General features: G+C 36.9%; 2 protein-coding genes and 1 long non-coding RNA gene across 7 annotated transcripts in view; 1 reads left to right on the top strand and 2 right to left on the bottom strand.

The window, feature by feature from the left end:
* LOC127505286 (NACHT, LRR and PYD domains-containing protein 12-like) overlaps window positions 1-16854 on the bottom strand; it is a 90811-nt gene extending 73957 nt beyond the window's left edge. The window contains exons 1-8 of one of the 2 annotated variants that reach the window (XM_051880780.1): window positions 16725-16854; window positions 12909-13096; window positions 12305-12427; window positions 9175-11061; window positions 8837-9010; window positions 8173-8346; window positions 4676-4722; window positions 611-4543 (exon numbers count right to left, since the gene is read on the bottom strand). In XM_051880780.1, the coding sequence (XP_051736740.1) occupies window positions 4005-4543; window positions 4676-4722; window positions 8173-8346; window positions 8837-9010; window positions 9175-11061; window positions 12305-12427; window positions 12909-12958 (2994 nt within the window). In that variant the 5' untranslated portion in view covers window positions 12959-13096; window positions 16725-16854 and the 3' untranslated portion in view covers window positions 611-4004. Of the gene's footprint in view, window positions 1-610; window positions 4544-4675; window positions 4723-8172; window positions 8347-8836; window positions 9011-9174; window positions 11062-12304; window positions 12428-12908; window positions 13097-16724 lie in introns of those variants that run through there. The other variant, XM_051880855.1, reaches the window with a different exon arrangement.
* The window catches only part of LOC127508729 (uncharacterized), a 227056-nt gene that overhangs the window by 84366 nt on the left and 121212 nt on the right, over window positions 1-21478 (top strand). Inside the window, exon 2 of one of the 2 annotated variants that reach the window (XR_007928890.1) lies at window positions 10199-10319. This is a non-coding gene — a long non-coding RNA (uncharacterized LOC127508729). Of the gene's footprint in view, window positions 1-10090; window positions 10320-21478 lie in introns of both variants that reach the window. The other variant, XR_007928887.1, reaches the window with a different exon arrangement.
* The window catches only part of LOC127501582 (NACHT, LRR and PYD domains-containing protein 3-like), a 132109-nt gene continuing 127994 nt past the window's right edge, over window positions 17364-21478 (bottom strand). For all 3 annotated transcript variants that reach the window (XM_051873761.1, XM_051874625.1, XM_051874710.1), the window contains 2 exons: window positions 19451-19497; window positions 17364-19376 (listed from right to left, as the gene is read on the bottom strand). In XM_051873761.1, the coding sequence (XP_051729721.1) occupies window positions 18847-19376; window positions 19451-19497 (577 nt within the window). In that variant the 3' untranslated portion in view covers window positions 17364-18846. The remainder of the gene's footprint in view (window positions 19377-19450; window positions 19498-21478) is intronic.

The raw sequence follows: 21478 nt of genomic DNA, 5'->3' as shown, positions 1-21478 counted from the left end.
CAACTGTTTTAAAATATTTAAAGACAGAAAACTAATTATTGTTATATAGCTCAACACGTTTAGTCTTATTGTTTAAATCTAATTTTCTTGATTTTTTGCGAGTACCATGCTTTACCATGCCTCAGAGAAAAACAATATTTTGTCAAGTGGCTAACATAGTATAGTCAGATGCAGCTTTATTTTTAGTAACAGTAATACAGCATTTTCTCCATCATACGTTTTAAAAAATAATTGCATGCCATTTATCAACAAGCCATCAAGCATTTAATATGATATTCTAAAATCGATCTATCTTACTGCAGTGTGTAACAGTGACTCACAGCAGCCACATTTCAGTTAATCATTTCAGTTAATCACCACTTTTATTAGGCCTATATGCAATAAGAATCTACTCTGTTTTCTTTTTTTATTGTCTTAATAGATTGCATATTCTCATAAAATGAGCTTTACACACAACCTTATCAGAGCTAAATATTTGATATTGTAGTGTCCTTCATCTTCTCCCACACTTGATGAATGCAAAGAACAGAAATAATTTAAACATTGAATAAAACAAATATGAACACACACACACACACACACACACACACACACACACACACACAAAGGGTTTTCATGAAATGTCATTGGATTTATTTAGCTTATTTATACATTACATTAGAGGTTTTCTCAGTCAAAAGTCACAGGCACCTGAAATGAATGGATTAATGTGCATAAAATATTTGCCAAAATGAAATGTTAAAGATCCATTGTGAAGCACACAGCACCGCTCGGACAGAGGTCACAAAACAGTTTTATGGGTCAATGCAGCATTAGAGTTACGGTACATTCGCATGTTTAAAATTCAACAAGCTTGAAACCAAATCTAAATCCACGTGGGGAAGTTTTTTTTTTTTTTTTTTTTTTTACCATCACACAAAAATTCCTGATCGCGTGGATTCCTATTGAGATTTGCATTGTGCATTTTGCCACTTGAAATTTGCCTTTAAAGAACAAAAAAGAAAACTATGTAAATATATAGTTTTCACAAAAGTAAACTCATGAGACGTGAAAGATTGAGACAATTACAGATCCCAGGGAATGATTCAGTGGGAATTTCTTGTGAAAGAATATGCTCTGAGTAACATTTCATGATTTATATGATTAAATGATTAATGATTTAGGTTTCAATAGCATTTCACACATAAAAAAAAAAAAAATATATATTAAAATATATTAACACAAATATTGATAAATACAGAATAATTTTACTGGCTTATTAAGCCTTCATATTATGGAGTTTTTCTTATGTCCTTCTTGTAACCATCTTAACAGTAGTTAACATCAAGTTTAATGTATTTATACCTTCACATACGAATATATTTGTTGATAATAAAAGCTGTCTCACATTATTTTCAGCAGTCTATGAAATATTGCAGCAGTCGTTAACTGACGCCCATCACTGTGCTGCGCTGCTGAAGTCAGATGGGTGAATGTCAGTCATGTGAATGGCCACTGCTGAATTCAAGTGAACATGTGCAGACAGACCACTGTAAGAAGTGCATTAGGATGTACATGACCTCAAAGCTAATAGGGTTCCCACACCTTGGTTAACTTTAAATTAAAGGACCTTTCAAGAACTTTCCAGGTCCAATACCCTCAAATTCAAGGACTTAATGTACAGACCTGCAAACACAAAAGACGTGAAAAAGGTGACAAATTAAATAGTTGTAGGGGGGTTTGGGTGCATCCTCCCCCATGAGAAATTTTTGTGATTTTAACATGTAAACAAAGCATTTTGGTGCACTCTGACAAGAAAATAAATGGAAAAAACAACATTTGCTTCAAGTAATAAATAAATAAATAAAACTATTGCCACTAGGGCTGGGCATTGACAAATTTCACAATTGGATTCGATTTCGATTCAGGAGCTTGCAATTTGATTTTGATTTGATTACCTTTGATTCAATATTGATTAATTTGGGGCCTTATAAGGTACAGTAGGCAAGCACGGGGCACAAACTAACGCAGGGTTAGTTGTAACATACGTCGTTTAAATACTTCCACACACGCTAGCATGAAGAAACTTAGCGTATTTACTAGTTGCCATATCGACAATATATAGAGAAAAAAATCGGGCAAAATTCAAAAATCTTTGTAAGATATCACTGAACATTTAACAATAGCAAAAGTAAATTTCTTAAGCTAATTTTTCATCTATATTTTTTTCCAAATTAGACAAATCTGATATTATTTTAAACTCATATCTGTTGTTTAGCAGTTTAGATAGTTCTTTAATGCTTCACTAACTAGCAGAAGACACTAACCAGGTTTAAATTCCAGTTGCGCAGAGAGGGTTCGTTGTAACACCGCGTTACAATCTGCCCCGCTACTAGAACTACTGTTCTATTCAGTTACGATACAACTGGCATACCCAGGTGAAAAGTACACTTCTATAATGTACTTAAAGTGCTCTATTTTCACGCACTAATTTTATACTTAATATACTAAAAATTGTTCTTTAGTACTTCTTAAGATAATCTTAAGAACATCTAAGTGTACTCAATTGTGCTATTTTGAGACACCATGAAATATGAACTAAAATGTGCTTTTAATATACTATCTCTGTATTTAGCACTTTAAGTACATTATAGAAGTGTACTTTTTTTTCACCTGGGTAATTAACTTTTATGAATTTTTGTTGACAAACTATGGAAGAAAAAAAAGTGAATAAAGACTGAGAGGAAGAACCTGAACATCCAGAAAATATTATTTCTGGATGATCAGCATTTGTACTGGCTCGTGTATTTATCTCGTTCTGTGAGAGCTGTGAGTGGAGGGAGAGGAGTGTTTTTGTTCAGCTCTGTGTTTTTCTGAATGTCTGGATATGTTTCTTCATCTGGGTGTATTGTTTTGACCAGTGCTGTATAGCTGTGTTTTACAGAGTGTTCATTGTCAAACTACAAAATTATTTAAATTTCTAAAAAAAAAAAAAAATGCTATTATTTTATATGAAAAAATAATTATTATCTTTTATTGACAAAATATTTTAGTTTGTCATGTATATTTTTTTAATTAAGTCAGATAAAATGTTTAGCTGTCATAATGGTCATGTTACAACGTGCCCCACCTTTGGGGCATGTTGTCACATTTCACTTCCCTTCTTTCGGGGTAAATAAAGAAAAAGGTATACACTGTATTAATGAAACAAAGCCACATATTTCAACCAGATATGTATGAAATTAATGTGGAACAAAAGAAATTCCCTGAACCATAAGTAGATTTACACAAACTGAGAAAGTCAAAAAGCATTAGGTTGTGCCCCGCTCTCCCCTACATGCAAATTTCCTCAAAGAAAAAAAATATCTCAACTAATGCTGTAAACTATACAGGGAACAACAGTTGGTACATTATATTATTTAAGGTTAAAATTAATCGATTTGTAAGCTACTTACATATAAATTACCCAAAAAGAGGTTTTTATAATAATGTTATAATACATTTTTAAAGACATAATTATGTTTGTACTCATTTTTTAGCCTATATAAACATTTAAATGGTGGCTGTCATAAAACAGATTTATTCAAACATACGTTCAATATTGAAGCACGTTAAGTACAAACAAAAGGGATATGCAATAGCCTACAGTGCGTATATTTAGCAAAATGGTCCTCTCCAAGTTCATTTTTGTAGCTTACTAACGAGTTTTTGCGCACTGAAAAGTAGCCCATTTTCGATTCTTGTGAGGTTTATTGTGCTTGTAATTTTAGGCTCTTGTAACCAGAAGTTTTACAATATATGAATATGCTTTTTAAGTTTTTCTTGCCTCATTGGTTTACATCTGTTAAACGTTGAGGTACCATTGTAGTAGTTTCGTGCGTGCGTGAACGACAACAACACACAAAACAACACAAAGTACCTCAAGCACAAGGACCAGTATCTTTGTTTTAAAACAAAGACGAAAACCAAAAAAATTGAAACTGCTTGAAAAAGCAGACAGTTTGTGTGTGTGTCTCAGTTGTTCCTCAGCAGGTTGTTAAATATGACACTGTGACAGAGGCATCATGAACCCTGAATCCAGAATAAAGGGGTTCTTCAGTGAATGTGGTGTTGAATGTGTGTAAGTGTGTGAGTGTGTGTGTGTCAGAGACGCTGTAGAAGGACAGAGTGCCGGCCGACACGTCCACATACACTCCTACTTTATTAGAGGATGAAGGAGCTGGTATGTTTTTGCTCATATTATTGTGCCAGGCAGTGAATCCATTACCAGAGCAGAAGAGACTCCAGGATTTGTCATTGTATCCAAACCAACTGTCATTCCCTTCTTTCCTGTGGATTCCTTTATATGCCACTGCTATATCAGCCTTATATCCGCTCCATTCAGCCTCCCAGTAACAGCGCCCAGTCAGACTCTCTCGACACAGAACCTGCTCCTGGTGCTCAAATCTCTCTGGATGATCTGGATACGGCTGATGCTTTTCTGCATATGTTGCCTTCCTGTTCTCTTCAGACAGAATGAGACGAGTGTGTGCTGTGTTTGGATCCAGTGTGAGATCACACGCATCTGAACACAAGAAGAGTTAAAAGTACATGAAGGACAGATTTAGATTCTCTGTGTGTGTGTGTGTGTGTGTGTGTGTGTGCGTGTGTGCGCGTGTGCGCGCATGCGTGTGTGTGTAAGAGAGAAAAGACCTACATTTTCTCAATCCTGGAGTCATTCTGAATTGGCCTCCATGATCCAAACTAGAAAGAAACAAATATATTACTATTTGTTCATCAGAGGTGTATAAAGAGCAGCCAAAATATCAGTAAGCATGTTAAAAATTAATGAATTCTGATTTCTCAAATGAGGCACACAAAAAGGGGAAAACAGAGTCAAATTAAGCATTAATAAACTCTAATAGCTGCAGAGCTCTAAAAACAGCTCTAGAAGATCATATACAAAAACCAACAAAATCCATAACACCGTGAGGATAAACTCAACATCAAGTGACTAAACATGAACATTTAATTTATGGTTAATTTTAGGCCAGAAACATACTTGCAAGCACAAAAACACAGAGAGAGATTAGACTTATCAGTCACACAATTTACCACCAGAGGAAGACTGCACAAAAAGTGCATTACACATACATACATATCATCTCTATCACTCATACTAAATGAAAGCTATATATTAAGTAAATACATTTGTTAATGTCATGATTATCTGTGAGAGTGCCCGTGATCACCACCAGAGGGCACTCCACCCTGAGCTATTACCACACTAACACAGACTACACTACCCATAACCCACTGCACAGACTAATCAACCATAATTGTATTCAGCTGTTACTCATTAGCCTTGTTAACTCTGCCTATATAAACCATGCTTATTCATTCCCTGTGAAGATCAACATGAGGAATCAGAAGTATGAAGAGAGAGAGATCCAGAGAAACTCCTGCAGTCCAACAGAGAAGTGATTGTGAAACTTGCTGAAGTGGCTTTCAATCAGCTGATGAATGGCAATGTGATGTTCTATGAGGAGGACCTGAGAGAGAGCGGCATAGACGTCACTTGGTTTTTGGACTGCCTGCCTTTGATTAACTGTTTGCCTTTGTTCCTAGCCCTGTTTGTTTGGAGTGCCTGCCTGTGTTTTGACCTGTTGCCTGTACGTTGGAATACATGCCTGGACTGTCCCTTCAAAAAAAAAAAAAAATTGGATCCTCAACCATTCATGTCTCAGAGCAGTACGTTACAGTTAACGAACTAACAATGAAAAATACTTCTAAAGCATTTATTAATCATTTTAGTTAAAGTTAAATTCAATATTTAATAATACATTAAAATCAAAAGTTGTATCTATAACAGTTAATGGTTGTTGGTTGGCATTTTCCTTGGCTGTTTTCTGTGAGTAACAAGTTAAAATACTATAAAAGAGCAATTTAAAAAAAAAAAAAAAAAAAAAAAACTATATAAAGGGACGGTATATAAGGTAGGAGATAAAAACTCTAAAACTGTCCTAGGATGACTGTTAAATTCTTCTAAAGTGTTTATCTTAGGAAATTATATGCAAAGTAAACATAACAGTTTAATAAAATGTTTAAGAGATATTAGACTCTCGCATGAGGAACATCATTTGATATTAAGAACTTGTGTGTGATTCTGAAATGTCCATTTCAGCATTGTGTATACAAGATCTGATCCCAGTGAATGTTGAGAACAAAGATGCAACTTTTACCCACAGTAGGGTTAATTTTATAGTTCATTGTTCTTACACTGATCCCATTCATTTTAGTCATTAGTTAATGGAGCTGAGCTAACATGAACTAACAGTAAACAGGTATATACAGGTGCTGGTCATATAATTAGAATATCATCAAAAAGTTGATTTATTTCACTAATTCCATTCAAAAAGTGAAACTTGTATATTATATTCATTCAATACACACAGACTGATATATTTCAAATGTTTATTTCTTTTAATTTTGATGATTATAACTGACAACTAAGGAAAATCCCAAATTCAGTATCTCAGAAAATTAGAATATTGTGAAAAGGTTCAATATTGAAGACACCTGGTGCCACACTCTAATCAGCTAATTAACTCAAAACACCTGCAAAGGCCTTTAAATGGTCTCTCAGTCTAGTTCTGTAGGCTACACAATCATGGGGAAGACTGCTGACTTGACAGTTGTCCAAAAGACGACCATTGACACCTTGCACAAGGAGGGCAAGACACAAAAGGTCATTGCAAAAGAGGCTGGCTGTTCACAGAGCTCTGTGTCCAAGCACATTAATAGAGAGGCGAAGGGAAGGAAAAGATGTTGTTGAAAAAAGTGTACAAGCAATAGGGATAACCGCACCCTGGAGAGGATTGTGAAACAAAACCCATTCAAAAATGTGGGGGAAATTCACAAAGAGTGGACTGCAGCTGGAGTCAGTGCTTCAAGAACCACTACGCACAGACGTATGCAAGACATGGGTTTCAGCTGTCGCATTCCTTGTGTCAAGCCACTCTTGAACAAGACAGCATCAAAAGCGTCTCGCCTGGGCTAAAGACAAAAAGGACTGGACTGCTGCTGAGTGGTCCAAAGTTATGTTCTCTGAGGAAAGTAAATTTCACATTTTTCAGGGTCCCAGAGTCTGGAGGAAGAGAGGAGAGGCACACAATCCACGTTGCTTGAGGTCCAGTGTAAAGTTTCCACAGTCAGTGATGGTTTGGGGTGCCATGTCATCTGCTGGTGTTGGTCCACTGTGTTTTCTGAGGTCCAAGGTCAACGCAGCCGTATACCAGGAAGTTTTAGAGCACTTCATGCTTCCTGCTGCTGACCAACTTTATGGAGATGCAGATTTCATTTTCCAACAGGACTTGGCACCTGCACACAGTGCCAAAGCTACCAGTACCTGGTTTAAGGACCACGGTATCCCTGTTCTTAATTGGTCAGCAAACTCGCCTGACCTTAACCCCATAGAAAATCTATGGGGTATTGTGAAGAGGAAGATGCGATATGCCAGACCCAACAATGCAGAAGAGCTGAAGGCCACTATCAGAGCAACCTGGGCTCTTATAACACCTGAGCAGTGCCACAGACTGATCGACTCCATGCCACGCCGCATTGCTGCAGTAATTCAGGCAAAAGGAGCCCAACTAAGTATTGAGTGCTGTACATGCTCATACTTTTCATGTTCATACTTTTCAGTTGGCCAAGATTTCTAAAAATCATTTCTTTGTATTGGTCTTAAGTAATATTCTAATTTTCTGAGATACTGAATTTGGGATTTTCCTTAGTTGTCAGTTATAATCATCAAAATTAAAAGAAATAAACATTTGAAATATATCAGTCTGTGTGTAATGAATGAATATAATATACAAGTTTCACTTTTTGAATGGAATTAGTGAAATAAACCAACTTTTTGATGATATTCTAATTATATGACCAGCACCTGTATATAACAGACGTATGATCCGCACAGAGATCTGATCTCACCGTCTAGTCTGTAAGGTCCAAGGGTGGAACTAATTTGATCTCAAAAATCAATTTGATTTAGTTTTGTTAATAAATAAATACTGTTTTTGAAAACATACACACTTTACATCAAGAGCCTAAAACATTTGCACAGTACTGTATATGTATAAAGTTATATAAAGTATATCACCCAGCTGATATTATTAGTGATCTTGAATAAACCCCAGTCACTACCCCACATACTTGAGTATCTGCAGTGAGCAGTTTAGATCATTCAGTCTGTCAGTGAGCAGCTGGACTCCTGATTGTCCTGGGTGATTGTAGCTCAGATCCAGCTCTCTCAGGTGTGAGGGGTTTGAACTCAGAGCTGAAGACAGATAACCACAACCTTCCTCTGTCACCAAACAGCCAGACAACCTACAAACACAATCAGATCATCGAAAGACACACATCAACATTATGACCAACTGACTGTACATTATTTGTCATTTTATTTATATAGCACCATATAATTACAATGTACATTGTCAAAGTACATTGATGTGTAGTGGTAAACTACTCCAAAGATTGGGACTGGCTGCCTCAAATGCTCCATCACCCCTATGTTTCAGTCTGGTTCTTGGCACCTTTAATTTAATTTGATTCCCTGACCTAAGCAATCTAGAGGGCTGGTGAATTGAAATGAGGTCAGAGAGATATGAGGAAGCAAGCTTACGAATGAATTTACAGACAAGTATGAGTACCTTGTAATCAATTCTATATCTTACAGGCGACCTAAGGCCTAAACTAAGGACAAAATAAAGCAAATTGCAGTAGTCCAAACAGGATAAAATAAAGGCATGAATGACCTTTTGTGTGTCCTTAAAATTAAGAAATGACTTAATTATCCCTTATATGTTCTTAATACCTCAGTGTCTGCAGCTGACAGTTTGGACTCTTCAGTCCATCAGAAATAATCTTCAATCCTGAATTCTTTAAGTCATTGTTACTCAGATCCAGCTCTCTCAGGACAGAGCGTGGGGATTTAAGAGCTGATGATACAATTTCACATGACTGAGCAGTGAGATCACAGCCAGCAAAACTAAAAGAAAGCAGAACAATATTTTAAGTTAATAAACTTAACCAAGTTTTGCAACTTTTTGTGTGAGTTTAATTCTTGCAAACATCACAAATTATAATGCATTTCAGAAAGAATAATGTCACCCAGTGGAAACATTTCTTAACTAAAAGTAATGAAACACTCACAGGGCTTTTCTGCAGTTGATCACAGCTGGTATCAGTCTTCTTCTACCCTCATCTGATGTGTTGTATTTCTTGAGGTCCAGCTCATTCAGCACCTCCTCTGAAATCTGAAGCATGTAGGCGATTGTTGAGCAGTGAGCAGGAGAGAGTTTCTTCTCTGAGTGTTTGTCTGATTTCACAAACTCCTGAATCTCTCTGGACAGAGTCTGATCTTTGACTTCCAGCAGACAGAGGAACAGATTGATGGATCTTTCAGTGGAGAGTCCATGTCCATCTTTGATCTTCTCTTTAATGTACTGTGTGGTTCTCCTGATGCTCTCTGAGCTGTTCTCTGTGTGTGTCAGTAGATCCTGTAAGAGTCTCTGATTGGACTCCAGTGAGACGCCCAGCAGGAACCGCAGGAACAGATCCAGGTGTCCGTTCTCACTCTCAAGAGCTCTATCTGTTGCATCCCTATGCAGATTATGCATCACATCACAAAACTGCAATCTGTCAACATTTTTTGTTACATAATAGTAAAACAGATAGAAAGCAGCAAGAAACTCCTGAACGCTCAGATGAATGAAGCTGTAGATTTTCCTCTGATGAATCACAGATTCCTCAAAGATCTCAGTGCAAATCCCAGAATACACTGAGGCGTCAGTGACATCTATGCCGCTCTCTCTCAGGTCCTCCTCATAGAACATCACATTGCCCTTCATCAGCTGTTTGAAAGCCACTTCAGCAAGTTTCACAATCACTTCTCTGTTGGACTGCAGCAGTTTCTCTGGATCTCTCTCTTCATACTTCTGATTCCTCATGTTGATCTGAATCAGCAGGAAGTGGATGTACATTTCAGTCATAGTTTGAGGGATTTCTGCACTCAGATCTTCTTTCAGGAGCTTTTGAAGCACAGTGGATGAGATCCAGCAGAAGACAGGTATGTGGCACATGATGTGGAGGCTTCTTGCTCTTCTGATGTGTGAGATGATTCTGCTGGCTTGATGCTCATCACTGATTCTCTTCCTGAAATATTCCTTCTTCTGAGGCTCATTGAATCCCTGAATCTCTGTCAGACGGTTGATGTATTTGGAGGGGATCTGATTGGCTGCTGCTGGTCTGGAGGTGATCCAGATGAGAGCAGAGGGAAGCAGCTCTCCTTTCATGAGGTTTGACATCAACACACCCACTGATGAAGTCTCTGTCACATCAGAAACTTTCTGAGCATCTGAAAACATCAATGTGATTCTGCTTTCATCCAGACCATCAAAGATGAACACAACTTTACACTCCTCATAAATCTTTGAGTCCAGATCTTGAAGTTCAGGATGAAAGTCCAACAGAAGTCTGTGAAGACTGTACTGATGATCTCGGATCAAGTTCAGCTCTCGAAATGGAAGCACAAACATTAAATCTACATCCTGATTGGCTTTTCCCTCGGCCCAGTCCAGAATGAACTTCTGCACAGAGACGGTTTTTCCAATTCCAGCAATGCCTTTAGTAAGAACAGTCTTGATTTGGTCTTTCTCCTCACATCCTGGTTCAGGTGAGGCTTTAAAGACGTCACTGCAGTCGATTGGAGTGTCTTGTGAGCGTTGTGTTCTAGCTGTTTTCTCCATCTGTAAAACCTCATGTTCTTCATTCACTCCTTCTCTCTCTCCCTCTATGATGTAGAGCTGTGTGTAGATCCTGTTCAGGAGGGTTTCATTCTCTTGGAGTTTGGTTCCCTCAAATAATCTCTCATACTTGTTCTTCATGCTGGTTTTGTGCTGGTCTTTGACTCTCTGCAGGTCTTCAGTCTCCAGTGTGTGTGTCTGCAGGACTGCTTCAGTTTTGTCCTGCCTGATGTGAGTCTGACAGTGGGATGTAGAGGATGGCTCAGATCTGATCAGACCAGGTATCTCCCCCCTGCTAAAACAAAAAAGAGAAGAACAGCAAATAAAAAAAAAACTTTCAGAAATACCTAGGATATTACCCTTACAAAAAGAAAATATATATGAATGATCAATATATTAAATTATTTAACATTATATTTAAATATACAGAATAATATATTGTGTTAATATATTACAATATATTGAATAATACAGGAATTACCGCTTTTCATATATTGAAAAATATCATACTGTATGTAATTTTATATTCAGTAATACACTTCACAATATATAGATCAAATATGGTACTGTGTGTGTAATTTATTGCAGATATATTTTACTCATGCAGTATAAACACACATATATAGAAATATATAATATAATTCTTATATTTAATAATTATTTACATTATACATGTTTAAAATGTTTAAGTTATTTAACAAAAGTACACCTGCATGTACTAAAGTATTTATCAGAGATACTACTGTATCGCTGTGCTGAAGAGAACACAAACATTACCTTTTAAATAAAGTAATTACAGTATAAATGGTTTTCGGCCAATCATCATCCTAACCACAGACTCTCTTCAGCACAATAATAACCCCAAAAACTCACACATACTAGAAAACCTTTTAAATTCCAAAATAATAGAATATTAAACACTAACAGATCTCCCCCTATATTAATATTGAGCAAAACACATGAAATAACACTTAATTTTAACATTTACTCTCCTTTAACAGCAAAGCATGCTGGGAACTAGAAGTCTGTTGTAACCACTGATTGTAACTCATTCTGTGAATGTGTGTATATATGTGTGTACAATACATTCACATTTAAATAGGAACATGCATGTGTCTTACATGTAATGCTATTTTTGTCTTCATTTATAAATATTTTATATGTATCAATAAATGGCCATACATGGTCAATGCATATATTGCAGTATATTAAAAAAATATATAAGCACTAGTCTCCCATATATCGAAATGTTTTATGTAATATATCACTTTATATTTTGCAGTATATTCCCATATATTTTTGTTCTGTAAGGGTAGGTATGATTTTAGTGCCCCTCTTCGAGTTGTTCACTGTAAAGCTGCTTTAAAACAATCTGCATTGTAAAAAGCGCTGTATAAATAAAGGTGACATGACTTGAACCCCTGTGCAGTGCACATGTTGCATATTTTAGAGTACATTTAGTGTTTTTCATTGAGTCTTAAGTTATAATTCATGTGAAATGCACTACAATACAATACCAAATAACTGTTTATACTAACAAAGGGTCAGAGGTCACTGGTTCATCACAGAATTCAAGGGGTGGCGTCATGGATTTGTTACTCTTCAGAGAAACACCGCTGGGATCTGGAGACTCTGATCTCTGACTCTTCCTCCTGCTGATACTGACAAAAACAAACAAACAAAACAACTGATTTTAGAGCACTAGTTATACTGTATAACTCGACTTCACCATATTTACACTTATTTATTAATTTAGCAGAAGATTTTCATCCAAAGTCATTCACAAATAAGGAGGACAACAAGCAGTTCATCTAATAGAGACTGTAACATGAATTGATGCAATACAAAGTCCAGAACTGAACAGAGTACATGCTAGAGATGAAGGTAAGAAACTGTGAAAACATTTATTTTTAAAAATATAAGGCAAGTTTATTTATATAGCACATTTCATACACAATTGTCATTCAAAGTGGTTTACATAGAAAATGAATTAAAATTATCATAAAATAATCACAACATGTGCATAAGAAATGAAAAATATTATGCCTGACTACTTGAATCACAAAGACATACATCACTAGAAACACTGTAAATCACTTTGAATAAAAGCATCTGTCAGTGCTAAAATGGCCAGTGTCTTACCTGGGGTCAGAGGTCACTGTTCCATCACTGGATCCAGAGGGTAAACTCATTTTAGTGTTCTTCTACTGTCAGGGTGTGGGCGAAGGGATGAGATGAGGACACAAGAATGCAGAGATGGGCTTTTTATTAAACAAAACTACCCCGTGGGGGAAACATGACCAACTGGATTGGGCAGGGCAAGGCAAGGGCTGGAAACAACAAGAGACAGGTAAACATACAATGATTATCTTGCGCAGGACTGCAAACACAAGGAAAATACAAAGCAGGTAATGAGGGAGGACAGGTGAGGCAAATTAACCAATAATCAGATAACAAGAGGGGCGGTATCAAACAACAGACAGGAGAGCACATGGCACTAACAAACATGACAAGCCATGTGCTCACACCATACAAAACAAAAACAAGACTACATGGCCAGTGAACACTATCACAAGCCATGTGCTCAAACAAAACATAACATGAAAGCATGTGGCCGATAAAACACGTGCCACGTGCTACAAAGAACACAACAACACAAGAACGCCTTGCCAATGAAACCATAAACCAGACACTCACAAAACACACGAGACGAGCGCACGGTGAATGAATGAATACACAACCCTGTGTGCCCACATGAGAGACAGAACATAGAGCACCCCTGCAAAAAAGGTCCTTGAGAATTTGCTCATTGGCAAAAGGTTGGCCCCTTAGCACTGGCCCTGCATGGGCAGCCCTCACTTAGCCTCCAGGAAGCATTAGTGCTGTACCACAACAACTATATAATTACCACAACAAATTAATTCACGTACTTTACTATAGTATGGTTCAAAAAACACTATAGTATTTACTGTAAATTTACTATAGTATTTTTTCATGTGTTAGCATATCTGCTTATCAATCTGCCATCCCTGAACATATGTAATAAATTCAAAAGGCGGAAAAAAATCTTTCTTTATCATTTACCAGTCAAATTTGTAATTGAGACAAGATGATTTCCTTAAATGACAACAACAAAAAAGCAGGATTAGGTTAATGCTGGGATGAGCGAAAGATTTGCTTGTTGCAATTCGAGGCATGCAAGATGTTCATTGGTGAGGTGGTTTCTCTGTTTCCTCTTCATAGTGTTCATGGTTGATCATTTTTCAGATTTTCTAGACTATTTTAAGTCGTAAAGTGAGCAGGATATATTAAAATGTAGCACATGGATTTGGCAGGTATGTATTCGTGGGCAGCCAGTGTCTCGGAGGATGTGTGGAGCCCTCCCTAGCTCTACAGCGCCCCACAAATTTCCAACGTAAATCTGTGGTGAAAAATGGAACTGCAGCGCGCTCACATAGAGAGATTTCTGGCTGCCCCGCTCATTTTCACGTTAGGTCATATCACAGTATTATTTTCTGCCATACGAGCAACAAATTAAAGCTTGGCGAGCCGCGCAATGAGTAAGCCCTGGATACACTGCACGCGATCCTATAAGATGATTACCTTATCACACTGTGCGACATGGATCTACTAAACTTGGGTACGACATGCATGTAGACTGTACGATGATGACACCTGTTGAATCGTAGGCTCCGACAAAGCTTAGAACCCAAGAGGCGACACTTTGATACTTTTTGGGTAACAGCCACTAGATGGCGCTCCGGTAGTGCGGCCGCCATTATGGGATGAAAATACTAACTGGACCATAGAATCCTTCACATCTTACGCACCCAAAATCGGCAAATTTCACTGCCAAATCAGAAGCGCAATAGAACAGTTTTTTAATTAAGTCATCAGTAAATTGTATGGCTCCTACAGTAAATGTTGTATTGTCTTATATATGTTTTATTTTACCAGTTGTGGAATCCAACCATTCAACCATCTGAGGTTACGGAGTTAGCCTACTCTATTGAGTATTTCCATTGTATGCAACTTTACACATTTATTAATAGTAAAGGAATAATTAATAAATTTAAGATCATCATGTTTGCAGCGAACAATATATTTTAGACCTAGTGGAGTAATTGAAATAGGCTATATTGTACGTTTTAATGGATCACGCTACAAACATAACGATCTTATAATACATGATGCATTGCTGTGTCCGCATAAATTCCCACTTTTGTACACTTTTGCTTTAAGGGACATTAGACAACACTGCAAAAACAAGCTGTTATATTCATATATTTATTGTCCAACATTCCCAATTTTTCTGATGCATGTCCTTAATTTAATTTCATATGTTGGTATTAGTTACAGTGTTTATAAGCCTTTTAAAGAATTTTAACCCAAACTGACTGGGTTTCTAGAGAGCAAAGGTTTTGTGAAAAAAGTGGAAGACTTAAACACAAAGTGTGTAAAATAAACTGTAAAAAGAATTTGATGATCAGTAGTGATAGTATTTTATTCTGTGTTGTCATCATTCAGGTTGGATTTCAGCTTTAATGTATGTTTTTTTGTTGTTGTTGTTGTTTTAACAAAGCAGCTGATATTGCCTAGAAACTAGTGGACTGCCGACTCGCTTTCACCCCAAAATGGCGGAAGCGCAGGGCCGCTGCTGGGCGCCGGTGTTTCAATGGATCGTTCTATTGAGTGTCGCTTCTTGTTAGTGAACATTCTTTGGCCGAGCGCAGTTGCTCTCTACCGACTGCGCTGACCAAAAGCACGATGGGAAACGACTTGCTGACGACACAGCTTAATGCTGGTTTAAACAACCGTGATGTATTGATCTCTTTTAAAATGTTTGATTTTAAAACTCTAATTTCATGATTTTATGAGTATAAATTATGTGTGAATATTCCTAAAGTCTCTGACAGTGTGATCTCTCTGTGGGTGATTGTTATCATCTTTATAAAAATATATAAAAACATGTCTGTAATTAAAATAAAAATGACTGATACACACATCTTTCGAATGGAAATAAATAACAAGTAGGCTACTTTGGGTGTATTGTTCATTATGTTTATTTTCATATAAAAGGCAACAGAACTTAAATCACATCCAGTTTATCAGCAACACAGAGCACGAGTGTGAATCCCGCGATATCCGCCTTTGATCTCATAGGTGTCTGATCCACTACGGGTGCTTCCCAATATCCCTCCTCGTTTCTCCGCTCCTCTGTCCTCCATCCTATGACCCGGAAACCGATCAAACTCAGCCATCTTGAAGGACATCTCAATTCTCTAATTGCACCACGAGGAGGCGAGGATCGAGGAGTGAGGAAGCTTCCTGAGGAGTCATGAGTGAGGATACACAGGTTTATCCTTTGCGGAAGTCTTTCTCGTCGAGAAACGTGACGCATGTATACATTCTCCTCCCCCTTAATTTCTGTCACAATAATTTAAATGTTTGCTGTACTTTTGCAGTTTAAATAAACTTTACATCTCACATATTTCAACGGGGCATCTTGTTTTATTTATTTTTTTTTAAATAACCAAACTTTAACAACATATGTGTGGATCCCTCGAGTGCAGCTATGAAGTGACACTAAAGGGAGCGAGGATATCATTTCACTTGATTCAATTCCTCTATCCTCGAGTCTTTTCCTTGCATCCTTCCCTCACATCCTGAAAGGCTGGAGCTAAGACGCGAGGAAAGGAAACCTAGAAATATTCGTATAAATACACGTCTTTCATTTTATGCTTTTAATGATAACTATTATATAAAACGAAGATCTCAGGAAATCAAAAGTAGTCCTAATTTATTTAAACACGTAAATCATCGACGTTTCCGCCATTTTGGTTAGTTGGTTTTGGTTATTCGAAATGTTTCAAACCTCATGTAAAGAAGAGCACAAACCTAAATAACAGCTAATTTATGTCTACATCGTTACATGAAGAATTTAAGCTTTGAACTCACCTCTAAATATGTGGCTGTTTAATCACCCAATGTTAACATGTTTAAAGCCTCGGAATGGCGTCTCTTCTTCCTCTTCTTTTACTTTCGTTTCTACCTGGTTAAGGTGTGTCTTGTTTTGTAACTCCACTAATATAAAAACAAACTTACTCCCTCTAGTGGAGTAAAGCGTCACAGGTTCAACAGGACTGTAGCCACAATACCTGTGTCTGTGTCTGTGTCTGTGTGTGTGTGTGTATTTTGGTGATTTATGAGGTCACAAATTTGTATAATGACATGGGTATTACACTGGTATTACAACGTAACATGAAATATGAGGACATTTCATGAGTTCTCATATGTAAAATAGTTTTAAAAACATACTTAATGTTTTATTAAAAATGTAAAAACGCAGAATGTTTTCTGTGATGTGTAGGTTTAGTGTAGGGGGAGAGAATGTACAGATTGTACCGTCTAAAAAGCATTACACCTATGGAATGTCCCCACTAAGCTAGCAAAACAAACCTGTGTGTGTGTTTTACCTTCAGGTATAAATTTTGTGTCCTTCATGTGTGTCAGTAATCTTTCACTAACAGCAGTCAGATGATCTAGACAGAACGGGGACAGACTAAACTTTACAGATTTAACATGACAGACAGTCAATGTGATTCAAAATGTGCAAACAATTTATTGAACAAAACAGTAACCCAGTGTTACACTGTTCAGCTGTTACAGTAAAGTGACATTTTCACCTGATCCGATGCTTAAAAGTTATTTTCACTGCTGAAACAACGGAATTAAGTAGATTTAGTCAAATTTATTCGCATTTGTTGTAATTTATTTTGACTAAAAACACATTTTAGGTTTTTAAAAACAAAGGAAAAAAGAAATAAGAAATATAAACATATAGCTATACAATCTAACTAAAATCTCAGTCAAGGTTGCACCAAATTAAAGCCAACCATATGAATTGCTCAGCTTTGCAGAGACAAGTTTTAAACACAGAGTGAGGTAAAAATAACAACAAAACCATAAAATGGATAATTCCTGACAACCCAACAGGATGAAACTGAGTCTGCAGATCCTCTGAAACAGTGACAACATCTACAGTAGCTTTTATAAAATCACACCAAATGAAGAACCAGAGTGTTTCTACAGACCATCACCTTCGACTCTCTACTGACTCACACAACAACAGATACTTGATACCTGTGGCATGTGTTCAGACCCTTCAGAAAAAGAGTGACAAATCAGGACAGCAAAAAGATCCAAAAGTTATGAAATGTTAATTATAAACTCTTCATATAAAAATGTCAAGCAAATAAAACAGCTTGATTACTGTTGTGACTTCACGAAATGCAAATTGACCCTTCTGTGTTTCCTCATATCCTCCTTACATAATTCTTATTGTAAACACTGTAGAGTCTGGAGTAGTGCTATTCTGAAATAAATAAACAGCAAACACCTAGTTTATGTTCACTCCCACCTCTCATGTATTTCTTAGAAAATATAAAGGAAATATAACAATTACCTCAAATGGTTTAACATAATCTGTCTGACAGAGGGTGTAAGTCTGTGATAGCCAATCAAAACTGCTGATTATAGTTTACAGTACTATTTGCATCTTCACAAAATAATGGTCGAGTAATTTATTCATATTAGCAAAGTGACAGACAATCTGACCAATCACATCTCTTATTTGCACTGTGGAGGCTGGACTTCATAGCCCATTGAAGAGGAATCTCCCTGTGCACTTTATGCAGAATTTGTTTAATTCAGTCATTTGTCACAATTCTGACTTTAGGGCCTGGTTTCACAGACAGGGTTTAGACTAAGCCATGTTTAGGCTTCAGTTTAATTATGACATTTAAGTAGCTTTTATAAACATCTCTTAGAAAAATAACATTACTGGTGTGAATCTTGAGACAAAACAATGGCACTGACATATTTTAAGATATATCAGTGCAAGTTTATTTCAGTGAAAACAGCTCAAACATTTTAGTCTAGGACTAGCTTAAGCCTTGTCTGTGAAACCAGGGGTATATCTCCTTATTCTGACTGTTTCTGATAATTTTGAATTTATATTTCATAATGTGACTTTAAATGTGTTTCCATATGTGTCTTTTTGGTTTATCACAGCAGGTTGTTAAATCTGACACAGAGACACTGATGAATTAGGATAAACTCTAAATCCAGCATAGAGGGGTTCAGTGAATGTGGTGTTGAATGTGTGTAAGTGTGTGAGTGTGTGTGTGTCAGAGACCCTGTAAAAGGACAGAGTGCCGGCCGACACGTCCACATACACTCCTACTCTGTAAGAACAAGATGAAGGGACAGGAATGTTCGTTCTCGTATTGTTGTGCCAAACCGAGTAATTATCATCACAACAGTAAAGATTCCAGGACTTTTCATTGAGTCCAAACCGACATTCACTTCTTCCTTTCCTGTTGATTCCTTTATATGCCACTGCTACATGACCCCATCCAGTCCATTCAGCTTCCCAGTAACAGCGTCCAGACAGACTCTCTCGACACAGAACCTGCTCATAGTTCTCAAATCTCTCTGGATGATCAGGATACAGCTGATGCTCTTTCTCACATGTTGTTTTTTTGTTCCCGTTAGACAGAGAGAGACAAGTGTGTGCTGTGTTTGGATCCAGTGTGAGATTGCATGCATCTGAACACAGAAAGACTGATCAGAACATCTATGGCATTAAGAATGCAGAGGTTTGCATGTGTGTGAGGACTTACATTTCTGCAGTCCTGGTGTTATCCTGAAATTTCCTCCATGATCCAAACTGAGGAGAGAAAAAACAAATACTGTTTAAAGGTGCAGTATGTAATATTGGCTACTAGTGGTTGAAATGGATACTGCAGTCCATAGTCAAAATATTGGAGAGAGTTGTTTCCCCCACCCCCTCCTCAGACTCGACTCTCACATGGTTTGCCAGATTGAGGAGCTCAACAGGAATGAGAGCAAATGACAATGGAAAACGACAAGCCTTACATTGTAAGTTGATCAGCTAATGTATACATTTGCCATGTTTTTTTTTTATTGCAGAGGCTTTTTTGGTCAGGTAGATTCTGCAATCTCTGACCCAGTTTGTTTGCTGGCTTCCCTGGCTGCAATACGCTGTGTTTTCCACCAACTGGCAACCCGGTGTGTCGAAATACTATTGGGTAAATTGGCAGTGAATCGGGATCACACAGTCCAAAACAAAAACAGACATTCAGCCCCGGAATGCACTTAGCATGTTTCTAAAATTTCTGGAGAAATATTATGGTAGTTTTATGCTTTAGTAAAGTCAAAAAATAACATACAGAACCTTTAAAGGCCTTAACATATTCTTCACTTAGGAACAGGGCTTAAAAACGAAAAACATTATTGTTCCGAAAACAGTTTGATTAGAAAAATACTAGTTAATATAATACTTTATACCAGAGCTTGAATTGAACTTTATACTAAGTGCTTGTTACTAAACCTCCCAACTCCAGTGAATCCTCAAACTGTCAGCAAAACCTCATACAACACCTCCACCTGCCTCAATTGTGAATGAAGTGCTTTGGAGAATGCTTCTGCATGTCTGCAGTGCAAGGGCAAATAAAAAAACAAGTTCTTTGAATAAGTACAGCATTTATTTTCTTTATTCATAGCACAATGTGTGTAAAGGCTTATATATTTGAGGTGCGGAGAAGGGTGTCTTAGTCTGGTATTTGGCGTCTAGTTATTGCCAGTACAGCCTGTGCATAACACTTCGTCTTTTATAACACAAGCTTTTGGCTAAATATATTAAACGACAGTAAAAACATATAGCTACAATAAATTTTGTAACCTATAAGTTAATAAAAACTTAATGCGATGCACTTGCCTCAGATGGCTGTTAATGACTGACAAAACACAAATCTCAGACTTTTTTTTTTTTTTGCTGGTGAAACAACTTTTAACTCCATTTGAGCTTGATTTTGGTGAAATGTTAATAAGATAATGACACATGCAAGTGTCTGATCATACATGAAGCCATGATACTAACTTCGATAACAAGGTGTTTAATTATTTAAAAAAATACATTCCTGAATAGTAATGGTTCTACACTAACCTGCAATTTTCACTGGTTTCAAAACACACCACACTGGATATAACCTGACCTGGTGACATATCTTCAGATAAACTCCTGAGATCCAACAGCTAATGCAGCGCATTGCTTTGCGACTTATATTGGATGACTTGACAACTGAGCACAGGCATTTTACTCTTATTGGACGAATGCGTCAATGTTACATTTGCATAGGCCGGCCGTAGGATACTATTTGAATTCATGATTGGTTGACTGCCAAATTAAAATCTTAAACAGAATGATAAAATAACATTATTAACTGGTTATTGGTGATTTAAAATAAGTGTTTTTGTTCAGAAAAATGTTCCTGTTAAAATTTCATTTGTTTCCAATTCCTTGAATTGGTTCAGAGCCCTGCTTAGGGGGTAAAAAAGAAGTTCAAAATATGTGAGGTGTCAGCAGTATACTGTTAATAAACATCCTGATGCCGCCCATGCTGCTGAGAGCACCATTTAGATGATTATGTAAATATGTTCTATGCGCTTTCCTTTTAATAACAAAATAAACACACAACAAAAATGACAGCAGTGAAAAAACAGCAGTTAAGAAAGCATCTGATCATAGCGTTGTGGATATGTTTGCACGAGTTCTGCAATTCAGCACTCCAGGGAAATCACATCATGTATATTTATATAGCACTTTACACAATAGTTTCTTTAAAAGC

Source organism: Ctenopharyngodon idella, chromosome 1 (assembly GCF_019924925.1).
Source record: "Ctenopharyngodon idella isolate HZGC_01 chromosome 1, HZGC01, whole genome shotgun sequence".
Taxonomy (NCBI): Eukaryota; Metazoa; Chordata; class Actinopteri; order Cypriniformes; family Xenocyprididae; genus Ctenopharyngodon; species Ctenopharyngodon idella.
Note: the sequence above shows the minus strand (reverse complement) of the source record. Positions and strands in the feature narration are given on the sequence as shown.